The 27,104-nt window shown below is 43.0% G+C and overlaps 1 protein-coding gene across 5 annotated transcripts in view; it reads left to right on the forward strand.

Moving 5' to 3' along the window:
• Positions 1-27,104, forward strand: part of DLGAP2 (DLG associated protein 2) — a 395,598-nt gene that overhangs the window by 223,549 nt on the left and 144,945 nt on the right. For 3 of the 5 annotated variants that reach the window (XM_077926383.1, XM_077926382.1, XM_077926385.1), the window contains one exon: positions 15,549-15,581. The exons of the other annotated variants lie outside the window; for them this stretch is intronic. In XM_077926383.1, coding sequence (XP_077782509.1) covers positions 15,549-15,581 — 33 coding nt within the window. The remainder of the gene's footprint in view (positions 1-15,548; positions 15,582-27,104) is intronic. 5 annotated transcript variants of the gene reach the window in all.

Here is a 27,104-nt window from a genome sequence, read left to right on the forward strand (position 1 = left end):
CCTGGAAAAGACCCTGATGTTGGGAAAGATTGAGAGCACAAGGAGAAGGGGACGACAGAGGATGAGATGGTTGGACAGTGTTCTCAAAGCTACCAGCATGAGTTTGACCACTGCGGGAGGCAGTGGAAGACAGGAGTGCCTGGCGTGCTCTGGTCCATGGGGTCACGAAGAGTCAGACATGACTAAACGACTAAACAACAACAACTGGGTGTAGTGGATTTGGGGAGAATAGCTGGTTCCAAGGACTCTTGCCATCATGTCCTGTTCTGATCCACTAAGGTTCAAGTCTGACTTAGGCTCAGAGGAACACACACACACCATCCCTGGTTTAGAGCCATGTAAGCCAAACTTCTTAATACTCCTTGATTCCGGCAACTGCTGCATCCAAACTGGTGCCAAGTGTATTGCCCTACTGTCCTTTGGACGACATCTGGTGGAACACTCTGTCACAAGAGACCAGGGCCCTGCGGGACTTGACATCTTTCCGCAGGGCCTGCAAGACAGATCTGTTTCACCAGGCCTTTGGCCAGGGCACAGCCTGACTCCCTCCCTCGGCAATCTTTGCGGAGCTCTGGCCCAATGGTTGCCAGTGGCTTGAATTAATTAATTTTATAATGAATGATTTTAGAACGTTGTTATGCTGTACTTTTGTACTGTTTTACTGTTGTTAGCCGCCCTGAGCCCGGCTTCGGCTGGGGAGGGCGGGATATAAATAAAATTTATTTATTATTTATTATTTATCAGTGAGGGGTCTTGTTGTCTGGGCAACCCATACACACTGATCAGGCTTGCGCCCCAGAAAGTCACTTTGGTGCTGCAAATGCAGCAGTTTGACTTCACCCCTGGAGTTGCACTCCATTGTCTCTTGAGACAGATAGATGCCAGTAACAACTTTGAACTGAACTGAAGCTAGATTTGCAGCAAGAACAGGAATAACAACAGCATGTATCACAGTAGCAAAAGTGAGTTGTTGTTGTTGTTGTTGTTTTAAGGAATTGTGCCTGGCTAATCCCTGCAAGGTTCCACACTGAACCACTTTCATACTGACTGTTTGATGAGAATGAATTTAGATGTATTCAATATTTTAAAAAATGAAATCAAAATCATTTAATTTAATTTTTAAAAAAACTGCCACGCTTCCTCCAAAAATATGCCACAGCCAAATACAAAAAATGGATGGATTTGTGGTTAGCCTAGATGTTTTTTTCTTCAACATCATTCACTGGCTAATGTTCACATTATATGGCTTAATTCAATTATGCAGATCAATGCATATTTTCTCCGACTTTCTATTTCAATCACAGAATTCATTAACCTGAGCAATTCTTTTCTCTTTTTAATAATTCAAAACTTTCCATGTAATCAAGTTCAAATTTGACAGCTCTGTAAGATCAAATGGGTTTTTCCCCCCTTCCCACACACAATCAGGAAGGTTGTCCCCAGTATTGAAAATTTATCTTCACTGATGGTCAGCAGTCTAACAAAGAATGGGACTGCAGGAAAATTCTTGTAGCTAGATCTTAAAGAACAGGAAGATGCCGTGTCAAGGATCCTACTTGTGATGCCCTGGTTATTTTTTGTGGTACAGTGGTACCTCGGGTTAAGAACTTAATTCGTTCTGGAGCTCCGTTCTTAACCTGAAACTGTTCTTAACCTGAAGCACCACTTTAGCTAATGGGGCCTCCTGCTGCCACTGTGCCGCTGCTGCACGATTTCTGTTCTCATCCTGAAGCAAAGTTCTTAACCCGAGGTACTATTTCTGGGTTAGCGGAGTCTGTAACCTGAAGCATCTGTAACCTGAAGCGTCTGTAACTCGAGGTACCACTGTATTCTGTTCTAAAGGTTGTCACTTTAATATGGATATCTGGCAATCATACCCTACCACTTCCTTCTTCTGGCTCCTGTTCCTCTGAGTTAGCAGTAGGCATTTTTCATTCATTCAGTGCGTAGTGGGTGATCTGAATATACATTTGGATAGGATGTGGTAAGATAAATGTTGAGATTTCATTTATCCGTTGCTGTTTTCCTGGGCGGGGTAAATTACTGTGTAAACTAGCAGAGGGTGTTTTTGTACTTAACACCTTGCAAGTGACTGCATGCTCTCAGAAGATTCCTGCTGGAACAGTCAAAAGGCCCATCACATTCCAACATTCTGTTCCACTTTGGCCAGCCGAATGCCTTTGAGAGGCCCTCAAGCAGGGACTTGAGTGAAACAGCACTCAGGTGGTAGTTTGTCTCCACAATGAACCTAGCCACTATGCCCTGCACTTGGTACAGTCTCCTGACCAACCTCAAGGGTAGCTCCAAATGAAATAACATTTCCTTCCTTGCATTTCACACATGTACTTTGTGATACAGTGTAACACGAGCATTTTTTGTTAGCAAAAACATGATCTCCACAGACTTGACTGAGTGCTAGGCCTAATGAGCACAGCTGCTCATTCAGATGCCGAAACTGAAAGTTCCCACCCCCCTCACAGCCGTCTAAGTCCCCTCCTCTCCAGAACAGAGACTGTGTCTGTGGGCAGCCAACCTCCCCTCCACCCATTTCAGTCCTCTTCTGGTTCTGGGAGACAAGTGGGGAGGGGAGCTTGTTGCAGCAGGAGGGGGAGGCACCCAGGTCTCTTCACAAGCCTGAGCCATCTCTGTCTTTTAGCTTCCCTCCCCTCCTGCATCAGCTTCTGCCTCTGATTCTGGACTTCTCTCTGCCACAGACTCCTCCAGATCACTAAGCTCGGTTACCCCTTCAGCTTCCAACACCTCGTCTTCCCAGACTTCTTCCTCCAACCACTCACCGTTGTCCCACCACCACTCTCTGGGCTCTGAGCCTTCTTCCTTGAGGGTTTCCCAGCTGCTTCCTCCCACCATTCCTCTACATCCAACCAGTATATGATATACAGCAGTTCTTTGTCATATAGATGTTCTTTGTGATATAGACGGATGTGATATAGGATGGATGGCGGCTAACAGATTGAGGTGGAATCCTGACAAGACAGAAGTCCTGTTTTGGGGGGATAGGGTGTGTGGAGGGCTCCCTGGTCCTGAATGGGGTAACTGTGCCCCTGATGGACCAGGTGCGCAGCCTGGGAGTCATTCTGGACTCACAGCTGTCCATGGAGGCGCAGGTCAATTCTGTGTCCAGCGCAGCTGTTTATCAGCTCCACCTGGTACGCAGGCTGAGACCCTACTTGCCCGCTGTCTCGCCAGAGTGGTGCATGCTCTAGTTATCTCTCGCTTGGACTACTGCAATGTGCTCTCTATGTGGGGCTACCTTTGAAGGTGACCCGGAAACTACAACTAATCCAGAATGTGGCTGCTAGACTGGTGACTGGGAGTGGCCACCGAGACCACATAACACCGGTCTTGAAACGTACTGGCTCCCAGTACGTTTCCTAACACAATTCAAAGCGTTGGTGCTGACCTTTAAAGCCCTAAACAACTTCGATCCAGTATTCCTGAAGGAGCGTCTCCACCCACATCGTTCTGCCCAGGCACTGAGGTCCAGTGCCGAGCGCCTTCTGGTGGTTCCCTCACTGCAAGAAGCCAAGTTACAGGGAACCAGGCAGAGGGCCTTCTCGGTAGTGGCACCCGCCCTGTGGAACACCCTCCCACCAGATGTCAAAGAGAAAAACAACTACCAGACTTTTCAAAGACATCTGAAGGCAGCCCTGTTTAGGAAAGCTTTTAATGTTTAATAGACAATTGTATTTTAATATTCTGTTGGAAGCCGCCCAGACTGGCTGAGGATACCCAGCCAGATGGGTGGAGTATAAAGAAATTATTATTATTATTATTATTATTATTATTATTATTATTATTATTATTGACATTGTTACAGGCAACTCACTTAAACATGGTCTGCCCTGACCCCATTTCCCATTGATAATGTCTGTAAACAGGAATTGCTCAAGCTACTGTTACAATTATTTTCCACGTCAGGTACATGGAAAGTGTTATGTGATCTAGCCTGTGATTACAAACAAGATACTAGATTTTTAAGAGGGAAAATCCAGTGCTAAGGTATGTGATTAATAGTGTACTATACAGCTTGGTTCTTTCTTCCTTATAACACTAAATACCTCAAATAATAATACTAATTAAGCATTTTATTCCAAACTTTATGCATCGTGTTCTTGGCTTGAACTGAATAAGGAAGGCTTTAGGTAATTTATAAGAAGGATGTTTCCAAGAATAGTTAGGCAATGGAGCAAATTATCGTAGGCTCCCCATCATTAAAAGCTTTAAAAATAGGTTAGAATGACTTAAATCAGGAACAGAACAGATTAATTGGCTGTGCTTAAATAAAAAGCAAAGTCCATTAGCTAACTGCTAATGATAACATTCCTAAGTTACTCAGTGTGCCATATCTTCAGTGTGGCAACTCTCCCTTGGATTTCAGTTCTATTGTATTTTGTGTACCAATACATTCTGCCATAAAGGTAAAGGTAAAGATACCCCAGACCGTTAGTTCCAGTCGCAGATGACTCTGGGGTTGCGTGGTCATCTCGCTCTATAGGCCAAGGGAGCCAGTGTTTGTCCACAGACAGCTTCCGGGTCATGTGGCCAGCATGACTAGGCCACTTCTGGCGAACCAGAGCAGCGCAGAGAAATGCCGTTTACCTTCCCGCCAGAGTGGTACCTATTTATTTACTTGCACTTGACGTGCTTTTGAACTGTTAGATGGGCAGGAGCTGGGACCGAACAATGGGAGCTCACCCCATCATGGATGTGGTTTAGACCACAACGCCACCCACGTCCCACATTCTGCCATATTTCCCCCCAAATTATTTCCTTTTAAGAGCCATACATCTCATCCTCTGAAGGATCCTGAAATATCTGTTACCTGTAAACCCACCTCACCTCTCATGTAGTTCTGTTGGGTCATTTGCATCATTACTTTGACAGCAGAGGTCTTGTTTTTACCAAAATTTGGGTTGACCCTCCCATTTAAGGCACTGGTAGGGTTAGTTGCTAAATTGCAATCCAGAAACCTATATGACAGGGGCATTTTTAAATGTCTGTATGTAGAGGGAAATGTGGATGCCGTTACTTCTCTAGCCTCTGTTCCACCCCACCTCAGTCCTTTTGTGTACTAACTTCTACTTGCGTGGCAAGTCCCCTCCCCCCTTGTGAAATGAAGACACAGGACACGTTATTTAAGGTTAATGGGCAAAAAAGGCCACAACTTTATTGATTACAGGAATTGAGAGGTATTGGCCTTAGGCATTGGTTCCTATCAACTACCCGACATGGAGACCGGGGAGGGTTAACCACCAGCTGGGGGAGTCCTGCTGAAGTACGCCAACTAGGATCCCCTGGGTGTCACTGCTTGGGGGCGTGCCTTAGGCCCACACCTCCATAGGCTTAGGACAGGGCATCGCCCCCCGGAGTCCTCTACCGGACTACCCTTTTCCTTGGGGGAAGGTGATGGCGCTTCCTTCCCCCCTTCATTTGCATAACAGTTACCCCTGCCAATGCCTAACCGCCAATACCAGGAAAGTTGTGACGTTTGCTACGAGGTAGGCGAAAAAACCAAATGGCTGGAAATTTGCCAAGTGGAAAAATTCCTACCAGGCCCCTTGCGGCGACCAACCGTAGTCCATAGCAAGGTCAGGGCTAACTAAACCTAAAGGGAAGGCGGGATGGGAAACCGAAGCAGCTGGAATGGGGAAGAGAGGGAGGTCCCCAGGCGCGCCAGCCTTAAATGTGTTAGGCCACGCCTCCCCGGCCCGCCGATTGGCTGGCCGAGTCGGTGACGCGCCCGAGGATTCCCCTGCTCTCGCGGGGGCTGTGAGCCAGCCCCCACGTGCGTGGGGAGGGGATGGGCCCGCAACCCCACCTCCTCCCCAGCTCGGAAGTGGCTTTATGGCAACAAGGAGGATCTCAGATCTTTACAATGCAGTGTGAAGTGCTTGGCGAATGACAAAACGAGAGCATACAGCACAAGACATGGCGTCTTATCTCTTACTGCAATGGAAAACCACTACAATGGAAAATCTAAATGCATAGTGCAAATCACTGGGCTGTAATCTGGCAAGCCTAGGTGACTGAGCAGTGTGTGTGTGTGTGTGTGTGTGTGTGTGTTATCTGCCTTGGTTGATTTCCCTTCCATAAGTGGTGCCACATAATTTTTCACAACCACAGACCATCGCCAAGCATATCATGTACAATATCATTTACAATTCTAACTATGGAAATAACTTGTCTCATTGTAGTGGTTTCAAAATTAATATGGGAGGACTGACTATTAGGCATCTGTTTGACAAGTATATCTGGTACTTCATAGATCTTTAATGATTCTCAATGACCAAAAAGAACAAAAAGTTCTTAGCAATTCTGCCATCCCTCTGCCTTTTATCCTGTGTTAAAATAGCGGCAGAAATTTCCTAAAGCCCCATTTACTTTTCAAGGTGATGTGAACACAGGGAAACTTCAAAGGTTTTTTTAGCTTGATGTTTCCCCCATCCACCATCAGCCAAAAGGGGCATTGATGAAATAATTACTCTGGTTTGGAAAAAGCAGAGCTTTGATTAAGAGCATGACAAAATGTAATATTCAATAACTGTGATGGCATTCATATTTTTCAGATTTGCAAACATTCTGCTCAGAAAGCTGCTGCTTGGAGATCAAATGTAGCCATTAGTATTAGTTACAGGATCAGAGTACTGAAAGGGACCTTAAGAGTACAGTAATTTAATCCACCCTTCTGAAGACATTCCTAGTAGGGGTAGAGGGATAAGTCCATTTCTAGTCTGTGTCAGTTTCAAACGTGCTCATCCATAAGTCCCTTCCTTTGCATTTCTACAACAATCTTTCTGCTTTTTAATGCAAAATTTTGGCAATATTTTGAATTCACATCTTTAAATAGAAAATGTGCCTTTCAAAACACATTTTACCCAAAATACACATTCTAATGTGCATCTGGATAAAGTATGGTACAAATTTGTTTGTTTGTTTTTAAAAGAGAAGTGCAAAAGCTGAAGCATAACTCCACATCAACTCATATTATTTATTACAGGATGCATGAATCAGTTTGGTTTGCTTAAAAACGTAGATGAAATTAAACAGAATAGCTTTGCCCTTCTCCAGCAAAAATGTGTGTAGAAATATACATACAGGGTTAAGTATGTATAGGGATGCGGGTGGCGCTGTGGTTTAAACCACTGTGCTGCTTGGGTTTGCTGATTGGAAGGTCGGCGGTTCGAATCCCCGCAACGGGGTGAGCTCCCGTTGCTCAGTCCCTGCTCCTGCCAACCTAGCAGTTCAAAAGCACATAGTGCAAATATATAAATAGGTACCACTCCGGCGGGAAGGTAAATGGCGTTTCCATGCACTGCTCTGGCTTCGCCAGTCATGCTGGCCATATGACCTGGAAAAACTGTCTGCGGAAGCCAGTAAAGCGAGATGAGCGAAAGTCCAGAGTCTTTCACGACTGGACTTAAATGGACCTTTTTTAAAGTATGTATAAAAAGCATATATAAGTGAAAATAGCATACAAAAAGGCAGTATATGCATTATATTGTGGAAAACTGTTTTGCAAAATGTGCAAAAAATGCAAAAGGCAACAGCAAAAAATGCAAAGGAAAATATACCATTTTTTTGGAGAAATTTGCATTAAAATGCTGGTGAATTTTCACAAGGACTTCAAAAAAAAAAAAGCTGATATGGAATTGTAGAAAACTGAACTTATCATGGGAATTGGGGTTGCTTGTGTGTAAACCTCCAACTGCTCCAAACTGCTTGGGGTGATTGCGTCTTTCCCTAGCTGAGCAGCCCTTTTGCGCGGCTGCTTCAGTCGCTGGCAGAATCCGTCAGTGGGCGTTTCCTAAACTTCTTCCAGCATAAGAATTCCTTAACGGACAACCTCCTCCTCGCCTCTCTGCGCGGAAGCCTTCTGCGCAGAGTGGGCGTGCCAAGCGGTGGTCCTCCACTCTCCTCACTGACCTCACTGGAAGAGTCTCGGAGCCTCCCCTCCGAAGTGCTCTCAGCCTCTCCTTTCTTCCTGGTGTCACCTGGACTTCCTTCCCCAGCGGAAGCTCTCTCTCTTCCCTTACTGGTTCCCTCTCCGGCATCATCGGGGAGCCTCACCTCTCCACTCTGCTCCGATGTCAGTTCCCTGACAGAACTGATTGATAGAAACTGATAAAACAAAAACAGGCAGGTTCACCCTTCCCTACCTCAAAGTTAGGAGGAGTACAAAAACTTTAGGAAGGAAGAACTTAAGAAGAAAGCCTAAAAGATTGAGAAATCCAGTATTTGGGATTTGGGAACAAGCATGCCCACTCCATTCTGTCAGGCGAAAAGAAATAAGAAGGAAACCAGAAGAGAATGAAATGGATTGTCTAAAAGTCATTTGCCTGGTGTGGCAGAGATTCAGTTGCTGGCAGCTGGGTCAGTGCTCCTTACCTGAAGGGAAGAGGAGACAGTGACATGAAAATTGTGGGGTGTGGTTGTTGCATATAGTGGGGGCACCGGATCAGCTCTGCCAGCAGTGATGCCACTGCCAGGAAACTAACACTGAAGCTCCAGCAGCCACTTCTGCCAGGAATCCTGCACAGAAGCACTCTACACTGTTGCAGGACCCTACTTTCAGTGCTTTGTAATCTGCCCTCCACAAATTTGTCATTTTATATATAGCATTTTATTTTATATAGCATTGGTTTTCATTACCAGTACTTTAAACAAAATTAATCCACATGAAGATTGTAAACCACCCTTGAAAAAGAAAAAGAAAAAGAGTTGCAAATGGCTGGGTCAGTGTGGTGAACATCCCCAAACTACTAAATGTGGCAGGAGCCTTTGGGGACCCAAAAGTAGAATTGTGATGAATAGGAGCAGCTATACTGCTGATTAGAACTTGGTTTGGGAATTGCCTTGACAGCAAGAAGTGCTCTTTCTGCTGCTTCAGAAATGCTCCTTTAATGAATAATGCACAGGCGTTTCTGCAAGCCGTAGCAAAGCTTTCACGCTAGCTGTAGCATGCAAAAACTTCGGTATCCGTTTTTTTCCCCCAGAAGTGGGGCTGCTTTTGCTTCATGTTGGGTTCCAAAGACTTGCCATACCTTTTGGAAATTATAGCCAGGCGTTGCAGAGCTGGTTTCATTCAAAATGATAATACTTTTCCACTTTTATGCGATACAGAAAGCTGCTAACTCTTTTCGCACATCCAGTCGCGTCTCGGGAGCTACCAGCAGTTATCAATGCCACTCCACTTGCATAAAAAAATAGAGATGTTATTGCATACAAACAGCTAGTGGGCAAGGTGTTAGAATTATGTATCCTTACATGTTGGAAGATAAACCCATAGGGAAGGGCTACCATGCACAAAGCAAACCAGTGTTCCATTTGTATGTAACTTGACTGGTAGTAGTAGTAGTAATAATAATAATAATAATAATAATAAATAATAAATTTTATTTATATCCCGCCCTCCTCGGCCAGAGCCGGGCTCAGGGAGGCTAACACCAGTAAAATTACAGTAAAAACATAATAGGGGGGGGAACCCAATTTAAAATACAGGTTAAAATGCAATTTAAAATGCAGCCTCATTTTAAAAGTAGCCCATTTTAAAAGATGTCACTGGTTCACCCAGAGATCTTTGCTATCGAGAGGCACTGAATCTGAGACTCCAAACATGCCAAATATATGCTCTTGTGTTGAGCTAGACTTCAACATTGCCTAAAAATCCTTGCCCTAGAATAGGATATCTTCTACTTAGAACATGCACACAAGGTGCCTATATAGCCTTTCCTAGAAAATTTCCAAGGAAGGAGATTCTTCAAGTTTGCTTTTCAAATTATTACATTGCTGAGAGCACCTCGAATTAGGAAGCTTTTCTTAATGTTTAAAATACGCATCGTCTGTATGGATTCCACACACACACTCACACCGCTCTGTGAACAAACTTCCCTTCGCTTTTTTCAAGTGCCTTTATATATCTGAACATTATAGTGACATATATCCAACCCGTTGTCTTCTATGTGCTAAATTTGTCGATACTTCTTTAACCTTTCTTCATGCAATACACCTTCTGAACATGCAGTCATCTTATCTATAGCTGTCTTCCAAATCCTTTCTTTGAAGACAGCATGTCATAGTGGTTAGAGCATTGGATTAGAATCCCTGAGGATTTCAGGGTTCAGATCCACAACAACCACGAAGCTGATAAAAAATTAAGTTAAATTGACGTATCAATTATGAAAAGAAAGAAAAGGAATGAAGAAGGCATGTTGTGTTTAAAGATTAGCACTTCTGAGCATATGAGGTATTTTACACCACAGTAAGAGACTTCACCGGATACATCTGATGCTTTCAAGCTACCACCCATGTACAATAAGTATACTAATTATTACATTTTAATATATATAAATAATTATGACCTGGGGGTTACAGGGGTGATTTATGTCAACTGCTGAAATAGTGGGTATTGTAACAGCTTGAGCATGGCAAATACAGTGGTACCTCGGGTTACATACGCTTCAGATTACAGACTCCGCTAACCCAGAAATAGTACCTTGGGTTAAGAACTTTGCTTCAGGATGAGAACAGAAATTGTGCAGTGGTGGCGTGGCAGCAGCAGGAGGCCCCATTAGCTAAAGTGGTGCTTCAGGTTAAGAACAGTTTCAGCTTAAGAACGGACCTCCGGAACAAATTAAGTACTTAACCCGAGGTACCACTGTATGTATCATCCTCATGCTCAAAATTATGCCGAAATTGCATTGCCTTTTATGTTCCAGAAAGCAACGTAAGATGGTCTCTGTGGGAAAACTTTGCACAGCTATGTAAGGTGACTTTTTAAAACTACTGTGTAAAGTTCAGAAAACCCTGCAGCAGTTTTTGCTGTTGGTTATGATGTTGTTGTAATATGAACTTCTTACAACTGGTGGCTAATTACATCCACGGCCATAACATCCATGCTGTGAAGGAATGGGTTGCTTGCTGAAACAGGAAGCCCTCTTACTGTTTGCAACTTTATTCTACTCTCTTCCCTCTCCTCCCGCCCCCAACTATCAAATTTTGCATGCAAGGAACGTAGTGGCTGGTGCTTAACTACAGTCATGTATTAGCCAAAATGAAATGCGGGGGCATGTATTGTACCTGATGATGTTTGCTTAATTGAGCAGCAGCTCAACAAATTCAGAGATTTTGCTTAATAACAAGTAATATTGCTGGTTCTCCTGGTCCTCAGCTCTCAAGGGAAGCTGCTAGAATCCCCAAAGCAAACACTTAATAGATAGTCACACAGCAGAGATTTCATTCCGTTGTTAACTGCGGTAATTGTATACACTGACGTCTAGCTGGGAACTGCAGCAAGCTGTATTTATCTTTATTTAAGGAAAAACTTTCCACTGCCCTCCTCAGGCTGTGTCAAATGGCATCCTTTTGTGCTTGTGAAAGTAATAAGAGGAAGTAGCCTGATTTGTGGGCCCAATAGGCTCAGCTGCTTTGAACGAACTAAGGCCAATTAATTCTTTGCATGGGAGATTTGCAGTAAAAGTGACCACCAACCTATCCACGCACACACACATTCCAGCCCAACATTTGACTTGGCTACAAGGAGGGGGGGGGATGCAGGTGTTCACATTAGCTATGCATGTAGTAAAACAAACTAGAGCTACTTTATCTTGACTCTCACCTTATTAGTACTCATAAAATCAAGTGCTTCAGCTACATTGCTCTTCAGAACCTGCAGATACCAGTCTCTCTTTTTTTGCTCTCCCTCCCCTCTGCATTTATATTTATTTCGTCATTATAGCTGGTAGGCAGGTGATGCAAGTCTTGTTTAAAATGTTCCAGCAGGTGTAAACACATAAACAAACAAACTTTACTCATGTGGGATTCTAGGCAGCCAGCATCAAATTTAAACCAGATCCCTGGTGCACGTACCATATGTAGAGTTTGCATGTGGGCACACTATACACAAAGGCAAATGGATTGTGGGATGCTAACACTACATGATTGTGTGCTGACAACAACCCATGCATTTTCCCTTCTGCATGACACCATGCACAATATTTCCTGCTCTGTTAGGCAGCTGCTGTCCAAATATTGGTCTTTCCTAGCCCTTCCGATGTAGGAACTTCCATTAGAGAGGTCAGGGATGGAGCCTGGGATGTCATAAACACGGAGCTACGGGCCCTCATATTATTTATCTACTAGTAGTGTGATTCCTTTTTGAATTATGGTGCTGGAGGAGACTCTTGAGAGTCCCATGGACTGCAAGAAGATCAAACCTATCCATTCTGAAGGAAATCAGCCCTGAGTGCTCACTGGAAGGACAGATCCTGAAGCTAAGGCTCCAATACTTTGGCCACCTCATGAGAAGAGAAGACTCCCTGGAAAAGACCCTGATGCTGGGAAAGATGGAGGGCACAAGGAGAAGGGGACGACAGAGGACGAGATGGTTGGACAGTGTTCTCGAAGCTACAAACATGAGTTTGACCAAACTGCGGGAGGCAGTGGAAGACAGGAGTGCCTGGCATGCTCTGGTCCATGGGGTCACGAAGAGTTGGACACGACTAAACGACTAAACAACAACAACAAGTGTGATTCCTCCTTGTTGGGATTTCATTCTCTCCGCTGCTGATGTGTGATTGTTTTCATCACATGTCTGTGTTGACATTCCATACTATTGGAGTCCTGAGAACAGAAGTTCATTTACACTGTTCCATTATGTTGTACTTTTGCTTTTTCTGTTCTCTCTCAGAGAAGAAGGAGAGAGGAGCCATGTTTCCTTTGTTCTGTAACACTTGATCTTGTACATAATAAATTAGCTTAGGTTCCACACCTCTATGCCTAGTTTCTGCTTGGACTCTGCTACAGTATTGTGTGCACATATCTTCGGATAAGTGTCGCAGAAGCGCATCGGGACAGAGAAGTGATGGATCATCCCGAGGGGCGCTTGAGGGGGAAGAATGCAGGTGCCTGGCATTTTCCCAAGTTGGCTACGAAGCCCAGTGCGGTACACCAACACTCCTCTGGTCACTGGTCTGGATACACGACTTGACTGCCTGTCTCCAGGCACTGAGGTTGTCGGGTTTCCCACATGGCAGGGTTGATATTCCCAGCCTTCATGTCATGTTTGCAGACATATTTGTAACATAGAGTTGGTCTGCCAGTGGGCCTGGTGCCAGAAGCCAGCTCCCCATAGAGCACATCCTTGGGGACCCTACCATCTCCCCTTCTGTGGACATGACCAAGCCAGCGTAGATGTCGCTGAGACATCTGGTGCAAGTCTGGTTAAAGTTACCTTATAGGGTGATACTACATACAGGCATTATGCAATTTGACAACCCGGCAGGAGTCATCCATTCTTGCCAGGGTGAGTGTTGGACGTTACTTCGGCAAGCATGCCTTCATGGACATGACTGAGATAACAGACTGGTCTTCTACTCCTCTTGTCACGTGAAATAAGAAACATTCCAGTTTCCACTTAAATAGCCTCCCAGAACTGTGATATCTGAAGATAGGAAGGTTCAGGGTGCCTCCAGACTAACAGAATTTTTCAGAAGGGATTCAAGCACATACCAGAAAATTTAGGTTTGCACAATGAAAATGCACCAGAAGCGTTGTCTCCCTAATGCAACAAATCCACTTTGAAAAAGAAATAGCTTTCTGCAGTAAGGAAAGTGACATGGAAATCCACTGAAAAGCATTGGAGTGAACAAATGATCAACAAGAATGATGTATAAAGACTCCACAGTCAAATCAGGGTGAATGAAGAGGAATGTTCATTGTCGTAGAATCTCCCCATAGAATCACTGGATGTGCTATCCACCTGGTTGATATGGTAACTCCTTCAATCAGGAGCACAACCCGACTGCTTTCTCTTACTCCATATGCAAGGCAGGAACTTGGTCACTTCCATTTCCCTATTCAACACTTAAGCTCCTTCCTCTCTGATGCCCAGCTGTTGTCATGGATTGAGGTGCCATGTGTGGTGCATTATTGTGTGCCTTGCCGTCTGGCATTGTCTGCTCATCAGTCCCTCCCAGCACAAATAATAGGGACACAATCTTTTCCCAGGCTTCTGCTGATTAAGGAATTCCTGTTTACTGGTTTTGTTTGTTTTAAGGTATTCATACCCTTCCCTTTAAAGTAAAAGCTTTCTTAAGGCATGAATTACAAGGAAGGTAAAAACAGCCCCCAACCCAAATCTTTATTTGCAGTTCTATAACACAACTGGCAACTGCTGTTGAGGGTTTGTATTGAGATAGCTAGTAACTTTTTCCTGAATCTGATTATTGTACAAACCAGCAACAAATTAGTCTTTCAAGGCATCATTTAACATTTGACCAAATTGACATCTTCCTGCGTGTACAGTTGATTCTCCACTTCTCTGACACCGCTGATGGAACTAATAGCAGTTTGCAGTCATTGATGGGGTAGGAGGGAAATGATCTTGCATAACTCCTGTACTATCCAAATATGCAGCACTGCCCCTCAATATGTAATCACCTTTGGTTCATCTAATTTACATAGTTTTGGCTGCAGTAATACCCACTTACCTGGGTATAAGCCCCATTCCACGCGGTAGAAGACATCAGAGTGGGTAGAGGAAACTCTGTCCCTCTGCATAACTTTAAGGTGTGTGAGCAGTGAAGAGTAAGGACCAAGCTGGGTCAAACTTCTGGGTCAGGACCTCTTTTGCTGGTAAGTCATGAGTGATTGGTTTGGCTAAGTTTCCTCTACCCGCTCTGAGGTCTCAGAATACACAGCACTGAACCTGTCAGTTTTGACCTGTTTAATGTGGAAGAACATTATGTTCAGTATAACATAAGGTGGGCGAGGTGGGATATGAATATTTCAAAAACTGAATCCATGCAACAGAGCAGAACAGAGTTGGGGGTTAATATGAATACCCTGACAATTTAGGAAAGATATATATATATATTTATGCCGGCAGAAAAAAACATTTTTATTCTATTTGGCATTTATTGGTTTTTAATCTTCGACTGATTGCTTTAACGCTGCTCTTCTTGTTTTTTAATGTTTTGTTTTGATCCTGTTATTCTTTTGTGGTGTTTTGTTTTCTGTATACTGGCTTGAGGGTCTTGTTACAGTTGACTGTAAATTTATTTTTACAAATACAAACCAAATAACCCTCATTTACTACATGCAATGCTTTTTTAAAAGAAACTGTATGAACCACTGCCTGGCTGTTACATTGGACTTGCACCAGGAAGAACTGGGTTCAGATACAGCAACTGGACAGCGGACAGTTTTACTTCTTCATCTGTAGTTTGAGAATAACTGTGACCTATCTCAAAAAGTTGGCCAGGATAATGACTGAGGAAACCATTGCAAGGCTTCTTTAAATACCTATTGTGAAAGTGATTCTACTGACTTCTTTAAAAAATCGTATATATATTTTTTGCTGAATGTATAACTTACAGTGTATTGATCCAGATAACTGCAGTTCAGTTTCTTATCCATTTCACACGCTGATTATTATTTGCCATGACAGAAGTTCTTATTGGATTCAAACTAGTGCTAAAGGTTTTTTTTGTTTTGTTCTTTTCCTTTTCCTCTGCTGCTTTAATTTATAGGTTTGGATTCTCTAACAGGGAATGCATTTTCAGGTAAAGTTGCCATTAGAGCGGAATATATGTTGCACATGTGTGTTACACTGTGCTTGTGAGTTTGTGTGTGTATGTATGCTTGTGTTAACATCCTGCATGTTTTATTACCTGCAACATGCCTGAGTGGTGCTGTTTTTCTAGAAAAAGAGGTGCCGGAACTCACCATGAATGCCTCCCTTGTTCTCTTAGAATGGCAATGGCGCTCACCTGAGAGGCGCTGGAACTGAGTTCCTGTGAGTTATCCCTGGAAAAAAGGCCTGCCTGAGAGCAAGAAAATGACAACCTTCTATATAATGTCTATCAAAATGCAGATGTAAAGCTTTATACTACACAAACCAAATTCCATCTGGAATTAACTGGATGCTGGTTTCAATAATATTTGCCTGCTTCCTAGTAAAAGATATGTGGGTGGCTGAACCCACCCACAACCACCCACCCACCCCTGCATACACACACACACATATGGACACATACATGAATATTCAAGATAGTCGTTTTAATATTAATTCCACAAGAAGCAAAATAAAATATTGAAAAGGGCCGGAACACCTGAACACATTATATTAATCGCCCTGTTGTTTGTGGCAATTATATAGGAACCGTTGTTTTGGTTCTTATAGAAGTGATCAGTGGGAAATGGCCTAACATGCAAAGAGGTCAAAACAGAATACCTCTTTCGTTACAACTGGCTGCCCTGCCTATTACTAACTGTAATTGTGCTGATTTAGGATTCAGCGCAGATTAGAGGCAAGTTTTGTATGTCTTAAGAATAGATTGGGGGGGGGGGGGGAGAATGGGGAAAGCCCCACCGAGCCCCAGACCTATTTTACTGAAAAGCATGGGGAATCCTCCTTGCATCATTTAGTAGAGTTCAGGTGCAAAGCTCATCACACGGAGGGGCACTCTAAAGCAGGTATGGTGGTACCTTGGTTTACGAACTTAATCCGTTCCAGAAGTCTGCTCTTAAACCGAAACCGTTCTTAAACCGAGGCACACTTTCCCCAATGAGGCCTCCCGCCGCCGGTGCCCTTCCACCATTCAGATTCCATTCTTAGACTGAGGTAAAGTTCTCAAACCAAGACACTATTTCCGGTTTTGCGGAGTTTGTAAAACAAACTGTTCTTAAACCGGACTGTTCTTAAACCGAGGTACCACTGTATTGGTTTTGTTCTGAAATTGTTTGTTTGTTTGTTAAATTTGTATGCTGCCTTATAGCTGTAGATCTCAGGGTGGTTTACAACCCCAAATTTCAATATAAAAAAACACTAAATACATAATAAAAACAAAGACAAATTCAACCCAATAATCCCCACTTCCACAACATTAAGGGAAACACTGCATTGTGCTCACAGATAACACTAAACTGTGGCTTGGTGTTAAGAGAACAAGCCACAGTAACCCTTGAGCCGCAGCATGCCCCACCCCCAACATTTAACTCTTTCTCTTCCATTTTTGACTAACCACAGCTCTGAAAAATAGCTGAACCCAGACAAACCAGTGTTAGTCTTAAATATAGTTAGTGGAAACAAGCCAACTTCAAACCATGAGTTAGTAGCTACCTTGTTTCGCTAACCATAATGAAGGTTCTCCACAGTTTAGGCTTTGGGTGTAATGCTAAACTGTGGTTAATCTAAAATCGAAACAGAAGTTTCTGGTCTCTGTTGTTGCATGTGAACTGGGCCTGTGTGTGGTTTCATCTGTGTAAGGGGATCTGATTCCTGTTATATGCACCTTTAAAATACCCTTTCAGCTCAGAAAACGACGACTGTTTATCAAATGCCACACATGCACTGGCAGGGAAATGTATAAACTCACGTTCAATGGAGAAGGAAAGGGGAGATGGGGAGGGAGAGAGTATTCCAGGGAAACCAGAGGAACCAGCACAGGGACAAAACAGGATGGCCTCATCAGAGTGAAAATTTCAACAGATGGCATGAGGGGACAATCACCAGGTAAAGGTTGTAGCAAGATTGTTTGGAGAGAGAATCACAGCACTAGTGATGATGATTTAGACATTAGGGTATGACAGTTTGTGGATATGCTGAAGAGGCAGGGGCCTAGATACCTAGATATGCAGAGAGGAAGAATGTGAGAAACCAAAGGTGAGTATGTATCTGTAAGTCTGTGCAAATCCCTGAAAATGCCAGGCTGCAGAAAGAGAATTTGGGTGGAAAGCCTTAAGAATTTTGTCTTTGTCACTTCGCTTAGGGGGAGATACTGTCAGCTAAACTTGGAAGCTCTGAACAAGATCTGAGAGTAGTCAGTATGTATGTACATATAACCTGAACTCAATGATAGCGGATTAAAGTCCCAAGACAGCATATTAGGAAAGGCAGGCCAATGCGGAGAGTAGAAGCAGGAGAGTCACAAAACATTTAGGAGAGAGCAATCAAGAAATCAGGGAAAGACCCATGAAGATAGTGATACCATGGAGGTGAGTGGAAACAAAAATTCTTAATGTTCACTTAAAAGAAAAATCTGTTCAGGTTTTGTATGCTAATTACATGTCACATTTCATGAAACTGGGTTTTGTAGCCAAGAGCAAATCCTTACAGAAGGTAATTTACACAAAAGCTTGTAGATGTGGCCAGCTACTTTCACAAAAGGCAGAATATTGTCATTAATCAGAGAACATCAGATTTCTTTTAAAAAATGCCCCTGACATCTTCATGAAAATTTAAGTACAATGGATGTATTTCCTGAATAGTATTTCTCTTATGACCAATGTCCTTCACAGCATAGCTCTCTGGTTCTTTGCTTCTATAATCAGTAAGGTCAACCAAGAGAACCTGACTTACATAATCAATGCACAGAAGCTCACTGTTCATGCAGCACTGAAAAATTCTTTTCCTTCCCACGAATGACCTGCTGAAGCTCTAGTATTTCAAAAGCGTTCTAAAAATAAAAATAAACAGTACTTGCAGTTACAGTTAAATTCATTGGCGGATCCATTTGGGAGGGTGCGGGAAACACACCTGTTTATTTCAAAAGGTCTTGGGGTTTGTCACTTGTGTAATGCTATGTAAAAGGGACGTGGGTGGCGCTGTGGGTAAAAGCCTCAGCGCCTAGGGCTTGCCGATCGAAAGGTCGGCGGTTCAAATCCCCGCGGCGGGGTGCGCTCCCGCTGCTCAGTCCCAGCGCCTGCCAACCTAGCAGTTCGAAAGCATGTCAAAGTGCAAGTAGATAAATAGGTACCGCTTACTAGCGGGAAGGTAAACGGTGTTCTGTGTGCTGTGCTGGCTAGCCAGATGCAGCTTTGTCACGCTGGCCACGTGACCCGGAAGTGTCTCCGGACAGCGCTGGCCCCCGGCCTCATGAGTGAGATGGGCGCACAACCCCAGAGTCTGTCAAGACTGTCCCGTACGGGCAGGGGTACCTTTACCTTTTTAATGCTATGTAATGGGAAACCATGGCTCCCCATTATGTGAATGAGCTATGAGAAATCTTGGGGCTGCACACTTCTTCTCCCTTCATCTACATGGAAGAAATCTGTGGTGCGACCAAAACAGCAGACGGATGCTTCTAATCTCCTCTTCTGATGCACAAAAGTGCTGGAAAGGAAAGAAGAAAAGCTGATGCTGGTTATAGCTCTCTTGTATCTCAACCAGGCCATGGCTTAAAAACATTCCCTGCAATTAATTCAGTAATTCTAATGTTACACTGAAGTCCATATTTGGGGCAAGTATCTTAGTATAACATAATCTATCGATTTATTTAGGGACGCGGGTGGCGCTGTGGGTAAAAGCCTCAGCGCCTAGGGCTTGCCGATCGAAAGGTCGGCGGTTCGAATCCCCGCGGCGGGGTGCGCTCCCGTTGCTCGGTCCCAGCGCCTGCCAACCCAGCAGTTCGAAAGAACCCCCGGGTGCAAGTAGATAAATAGGGACCGCTTACTAGCGGGAAGGTAAACGGCGTTTCCGTGTGCGGCTCTGGCTCACCAGAGCAGCGATGTCACACTGGCCACGTGACCCGGAAGTGTCTCCGGACAGCGCTGGCCCCCGGCCTCTAGAGTGAGATAGGCGCACAACCCTAGAGTCTGTCAAGACTGGCCCGTACGGGCAGGGGTACCTTTACCTTTACTATCGATTTATTTATTAAATTTATATCCCACTCTACCTCCCAAAGGAGCCCAGAGAAGCATACTGGTATAACAATGATTAGGTGAAATTATTTAAGACCCTGGTTCCACTCTGCAATCATTTTGTTCTGTATTGTATATCGAAAACATTTAAAACCTTATTCCAGTGTTGGCACCCTTTCCAGTTAATATTTCTAACATGCAATATAAACTTTGTTCTTCACGACAATAACTCAGCAGTTCAGTAGAGCTACAGACGTTTACATCAACTGAAGAACAACCCTACTTAGAAATGTGTTTGATGTATTAGTTTATTGACTATATTTTATGGCTACAACTGCCCCCAACCCCAGCACACAGAAGCAGAAGGTTTTCCTCTGCTGATTATGGAGATTCCATGAAGTTGCACAGATCCATCTTCAGGACAGACAATGGGAGCCCTGCAGATCTATATTATTCATTCCTTTTCACACAGTATCATTTTCCCACCAGGGACCCTGGGACAAGTGCATGTGTGCTTCAGTGAAATGCCCAACAGAAATAATTTTGATGTAATCATACTTAGCAATCATGCCAAATCTGATTCCCATTTTTTCCCCCATGCATCAGCAGCGCAGAAGAGGGAAATGTCACAAATGAAAGAAGGCGCCAAAAATTATGAAAATCTAGGCATGTGCAAGATTTGTAAAAAGTTTTTTAAAAATGAGTTTTGAAAAGTTGGGGGTTCCTGATGCATTGAATCTACTTTGAAAATCGGACCAAATCATTTGGAATGCTTAAATTAGACCAGAAAAGTAGACGAGAATTTCAGAAGCATCGCTGTCAATAAGTACATTTTCCCCTGCAATGTTGCACGATGGCTGGTTTCTGGCCACATCCTCAAACTATAAAATGTGGGAAATTGCTAACACAAAATTGCAAGAGATACTGATATTGCACTGCCTATAATTGTTAAACTGCTTGTTACAAAGATTTAAGACCATATGGCATCATTTCGCTTTTATTATAATAACCCATATTTAAACCACAAATGTGTTCCATTTGTTATATTGTCAGAGGATTAGCTTGACAGATAGGGAGGTCTGAATATAATTCTTGAATACTTGCCTCTGTCATTTTTCTTTAGTTAGGACAGTAAAACACAACGACTTGCTCATTTCTGGTTGTCTCTAGTTAGTGGTACTGATTACAACCAATGTAAAAAGGGGCAAAAATACACTATGCCATTATTTAAAGCATCAATAAAGGACATGCAAATACTGCCCCAGCTAATCACGACATTTTTGTAATCCCATCAGCTCTTGTAAAAAGCCCTTTCCTAATCAGATACTGGGATCCAGTAGACCTCTGTTTAGGATGCAATGCTATAGTCTTACCTGGGAGGAAGTCACTGGTACTTACTTTGAATAGACATGCCTAGGATTTTCCTGTTAGAAGAAGAAGAGTTTGGATTTGATATCCCACTTTATCACTACCCTAGGGAGTCTCGAAGCGGCTAACATTCTCCTTTCCCTTCCTCCCCCACAACAAACGCTCTGTGAGGTGAGTGGGGCTGAGAGACTTCAAAGAAGTGTGACTAGCCCAAGGTCACCCAGCAGCTGCAGGTGGAGGAGCAGAGACACGAACCCGGTTCACCAGATTACGAGTCCATTGCTCTTAACCACTACACCACACTGTTAGTTATAATTGTGCTGTTGGTCAGGGTTTTAAAGGTAATGGATAATATCTAAGTGTGCGCTCACCTTTTGGGGCAGAGTGATGCTTCTGCAGGGATGAGCAAAGGGAAAGTCCTACTCTGATTGCACAATGTTGGGTGTTATTCAGTATCTTTTGACAATGACTCCAAAAGAATATTAAACATACAATATTTATAGTTCAGTTGTCCAAGTATACAGGGATGGTATCCAGAGTCTGCAATGATTCCCAGTGTTAATTCCTATGAAGTTTAATTAGACCCCCTGATACCTTACTCATGCATTTTGTTTTCCTTCAGTAAAAAGCTTATGAAGGTATGGGTTTTGGTGTGTGTGTGTTTAAATGAATAGCTAACATCTGGTTATCTTAACTGCAGCATCAACATAAAGTAGCTAATTGTTCTTTTAGGTAAGGTTTTTTTTATCCTGTTGTGGACATTTACAACATGTGTTCATGTCGTTTAATTCCTTAGATGTGAAGCATTTTATATGGAGCTCTAACTGACCAAAAACAGAGAAATAAAGACGTACCGGCAGATGTTTACTAGAAAAAAAATCACAGCCCCGACACATTTTGAGAAAAAGCTATTCTTCGTAGGAATGGCTAGAAAAACACCCCAAAACTGTGTATCAAACAGTCACATTAAAAATGTACAAAGAGTGAAAATGGATAAAACTCTCAGCACATAAATTAATGCTGCATTGCAGCATATAATGCATGCATTGTAGTCTGCTCGATGGCAAAGCATTCATAAAGACTTTGCGGAAGCCTATTATTGTGCCCCTTTTTGAAAAGAACAGTTATACCCCTTTAACCCATCCTCTTTCCACTGGATCTAGCATAGTAATTAGTTTGCAGCAAATAACACAAAACGACGCCCACTTTAATGCAAAGATTCAAGCATACGTGGCTTTGAACATGCAAGGCTTTTCGTATGTCATGCATGTACTTGTACTCATATTTTTCTAGCAAAAAAACCCAAACCAGCTCTAGAAGAATCTAGGGGAATTGAAGCTGACTTAGTGCCCTATGAAGCCTAGCATGGAAAACAGCCTTCAAAAGCAAATATCATAGCTGCATTATATTAAAAAATGAAGTCACTTCAGAGATTTTGATTAAAAGGGATTGGATTGGGATGCTAACTGACATCCCTCTGGGTTTCCCCCTTCTTTTGGGAAATACTTATAGCAGGCATAGGCAAACTCGGCCCTTCATATCTTTTGGGACTACAATTCTCATCATCATCAAATAGGTCTTTGCAGCTGACTGATATAATTTGTATTATTTTTAAAGGTGTTTTATGTCCTATTGTTGTGCACCACCCTAATACATTATGATATGGCGTAACAGAAATGCTTTTGTTCATTTATTTGTAAATAAACTGCATCCTACCAGGATCCAGAGCAAACTTGTCTGAAGTGCTGCATGCTGTTTAAAAAACACAGTAGTCTCTCCTCCAGTATAATGATTTCCCGCCTATTTTTGCCAGATCATGCTCCATATATCTTTCTACAATAAACCCCCACAATGCTGTTAAATTGATGATTTCTTTGCAGTGGCACTGGAGTCACTGAGAGATGAGCCAATGTAGTAGGATAACATTAATGAAACAAGCATTTCAAGGGGTTGGACTAGATGACTCTCAGGGTCCCTTCCAATTCTACATTTCCATGATTCTATAAATCACGCATAGGCAAACTCTGCCCTCCAGATGTTTTGGGACTACAACTCCCATCATCCCTAGCTAATAGGACCTATTGGCAAAAGAGATTTTCACGAGAAGCCTGAAATGCATTTGGAAATGTATATTTTAGGGTACAATGCACACAAATAGTGAACAAATACATACAAAAATAATTTGACTTTTTGCAGAGTTTTTTAAAATTGAAGATTGGTGTTGGAAATGAATGCAGAAAGGGGGAAAATGCAAAACTGGTCTCAGAAATAGCCATCACTTAAATGTAGAAAAGTTAAATGGTAATATGGGTTCAGGCCCTATTGATTCCATTGACCATAGTATCCTTCTGAGGTGACTGAGTGGGATAGTTATTGGAGGCACTGTTTTACAGCGGTTCCAGTCCTGTCTCCAAGATCTGTTTCAGAGAAAAGCAGTGAGTGATCGTCTTTCCGCCCCTTTGCAGTTGTGCTGTGGTGTGCTGCTGGTTACCATCTTGTCCCCAATTATGTGAGATGCCTGTGAACTTTATAAAGCACTGCCCATCAAATTCAGTGCCTTGAACTTAGTAGCTAATTGGCAGCCAGTGCAATTATTTCCAAAGTAGGGTAGCGTGTTGGGAATATCCTTCCCTAATGAGCCGCTGAGCTGCCACTTTTTTGCACCAGCTGCATCTTCCAGTCCTTCGGGGGCTGCCCAATGGGGAACACATTGCAGTAACCCAGAGCATGGACAACAGGTTACCAGCACATGGACGAGAAATGGTCATAGCTGTCTCAGCAGTCGGAGCACGGACTCCTAACTGCCTGTGCCTCCTGAGACAAAAATGGATCTATGATTGCCTCCAGATTATGAACCTCCCTTTTCAGGAAGAGCTTGACCACATCTAAATCAGGCAATTGACCATTTCTGCCCTGATTCAGATGTTACAGAGAAGTAGACAGTGTACTGTTCTGATGACACCCTAAATCTCTGAGTGGCCGCTTCCAGTGGCTTCAGCTGACCAAGATATCTGAGAGTCTCACCCCTTATATACCTGATTGACCACTTCACTGTGCAGGTGAGGGCCTCTTATCATTCTGCACAAAGTAGGAGGTCCAATTGCACCTTTCCTTTGGAATGCTTTCTCCTTGAATATTAGATGGGCAGCCTCTCTGTTGCCTTTTGGGCACCTATTGGAAAATGGTCATCATTCAACAAGCCTTTTAAGTTGAGATGGTTCCCAGCCTGCTTCTGTATGGGAATAGGATTTATTTTTAAAAAATATGCTTTTCATATGTTTTTATTTCTTTACCACTTTTTTGTTAAAAAAAGAAGAAGACTGCAGCCTTTGCAGCGTTCCTCAAATCTGAATGTGACTGCCCCCCCCCCCCCCAAAATAGATAATAGTTCTTTCCCAGGCAAGCATTATGTTCTCTGAAACTAACCAGCGGGAATAAAGAAGTCGGGAGAGGCAAATTACCAGCTCTCTGAAGCTGTTAGAAGAGGTGATGAGAAAACATTGAAGCCTAGTCTTCCCTTGCTGTAAAGGTGGGAAAGTGAAGGTATCAAAAGGGCAGTGCTGTGGGGAAAACATAAGGCGGTACATGCCGCGCAGATGAACAGCATTGTAGCAGAGGAGGTGGCTGTGGATGTGCTGCACATTGCTTACTGATACCTATTACATGCATTGTTATGCACATATTAGAGGTATACTGCAATGGACTACTGCAATGCACTCTACATGGGGCTACCTTTGAAGGTGACCTGGAAACTACAACTAATTCAGAAAGCGGCAGCCAGACTGGTGACTGGGAGCGGCCGCCGAGACCACATAACACCGGTCTTGAAAGATCTACATTGGCTCCCAGTACATTTCCAAGCACAATTCAAAGTGTTGGTGCTGACCTTTAAAGCCCTAAACGGCCTTGGCCCAGTATACCTGAAGGAGCGTCTCCACCCCCATTGTTCTGCCCGGACGCTGAGGTCCAGCGCCGAGGGCCTTCTGGCGGTTCCCTCATTGTGAGAAGCAAAGCTACAGGGAACCAGGGAGAGGGCCTTCTCGGTAGTGGTTCCCGCCCTGTGGAACGCCCTCCCATCAGATGTCAAAAAGATAAACAACTACCTGACATTTAGAAGACATCTTAAGGCAGCCCTGTTCAGAGAAGTTTTTAATGTGTGACCTTTTGGTGTATTTTTGGTCTTTGCTGGAAGCAGCCCAGAGTGGCTGGGGAAACCCAGCTAGAAGGGCGGGCCACAAATAATAAATTATTATTATTATTATTATTATTATTATTATTATTATTATTATTATTATTACTATACACCCCAGGTTTCCTAAAGGAACCAGCACCCCAGGTTTCCTAAAGGAAGCATGTAACCATGTTTATAACTGCATTTCTTTAAAAAAAACCATATGCATTAATACTTAAATGTAGAGCTTCGTGGTGGTACTGTGTTTCATAGAATTGTAGAATTGTAGAGTTGGAAGGGACCTTGCGGGTCATCTAGTCCAACCCCCTGCAGTGCAGGTTCCTGCCACATACTGCACGTGTATAATGTACACATTTTCTGTGTATAATTCTGCGTATCATTTGGTTGGGCAAAGCCTGATCCGGGTTCAAAGCACCAAATTCCATGTTTGAAATGGATTCCTCCTCCGTATTTTAGGATTGTTAGAATGGGTGTGGATTAAGGTGATGTGCTAATGTTGCACAGCCAGATAAACAGCAGCAGGAAAGAAAGAGAGCAATAATTTAAGGTAAGCAGCAGTCAAAGCCACCGGTCCATGTGGGCAACAAACTCTGTTGAGACCCAACAAGGCATAAGGCATCATCAGACATCGTGGGCAAAGAAAATGAGCAGCCAGGCTAGAGAATCTAGAGCTGGAGGATGGGAGAATCAATATTTGCCTAAGATGTTGAATTTTCTATCAGTCTCACTTTTTAGGGGAGTCTTCCGTAGGTCAACGTCCGATTACTTCTACATTCCGCAAAGTTTTCTTAGACTTCGGACCAAATGACACAGGACATTAAATGCATCTTTACATCTAATATGCAGGGGTTTTTTGAAAATTCAGATTGCATCACCTAAGGCAGGACTTAGAATTCATGGGATCAGAACAAAAGGGAAGGAGCAATTTAACCCTTTTATCATCTAGTAAAGTTTAGAGGGGAAATCCTCTTTACCTATTTGGTGTCAAAAAGCCTGCAATCCCACTTAACTGGAAGTAACCCCCCACTGAGCTAAATCAGAGTTACTTCTGAGCAGGCATGCATTGCAGTTATTTTAGTGCCGGTACATGGGATAAATTCCCGTAGTAATTTATTGTGCTTTTTGTTGATGAACTGTGGCTGCACTTGCATTCAGGAATGAGTTCTGTCACACAAAATCCATGTGATGAACTACCTGGGATTTTTCTAGGCTTGCTCCTCTGATTTAATAAGTGAAGTAGAGGCAGGAAAACTTTTTTTTTTTTTAAATGTGGATCACTGCCAATCCTGTTTAAGACTGATATGTGTTATTTAAAATGAAAGCAAGTCCCCCTCTGTATCTTGCTGACTTCCAGAATGTTTCATGAGGCCTATTGCTCTAATCACAACAGTGTTTTTTCTGAGGGACTTTTTGCTTCTAGTGGCTAAAACAATTAGACCACAGCATTTAAGTCTTTAGCTCAGTGGTTCCTAATCTTTATGTGTCTGGTTACCTCTTTTTAACCTCAGTTTTTTATTTTTTTTAGAAAATTGGTGTAATTTTAGGCTCCGTTAATTGAGAAACTACACAGTGACCAAAAAATCCCCAACACACCCCCTATTATGACCTCAGTAATGCTTCTGAATGAATTCACTTTTTATTTGTCACAACAGCAAACACATACATTAACCAATGCAAATGCATGGATAATAATGCTATCAATGGCATACTTTCCAACATTTCTCCACTGAAAACAAATAAGTCCTATTACAAAAAAAATAACAATAATAATTTTATTATTTACACCCTGCACATCTGGCTGGGTTACCACAGCCACTCTAGGTGCCTTCCAGTATATATGAAAATGTAATAAAACATTTTTAAAAAAACCCTTCCCTATCCAGGG

The sequence above is a fragment of the Podarcis muralis genome, chromosome 3, assembly GCF_964188315.1.
Source record: "Podarcis muralis chromosome 3, rPodMur119.hap1.1, whole genome shotgun sequence".
NCBI lineage: Eukaryota > Metazoa > Chordata > Lepidosauria > Squamata > Lacertidae > Podarcis > Podarcis muralis.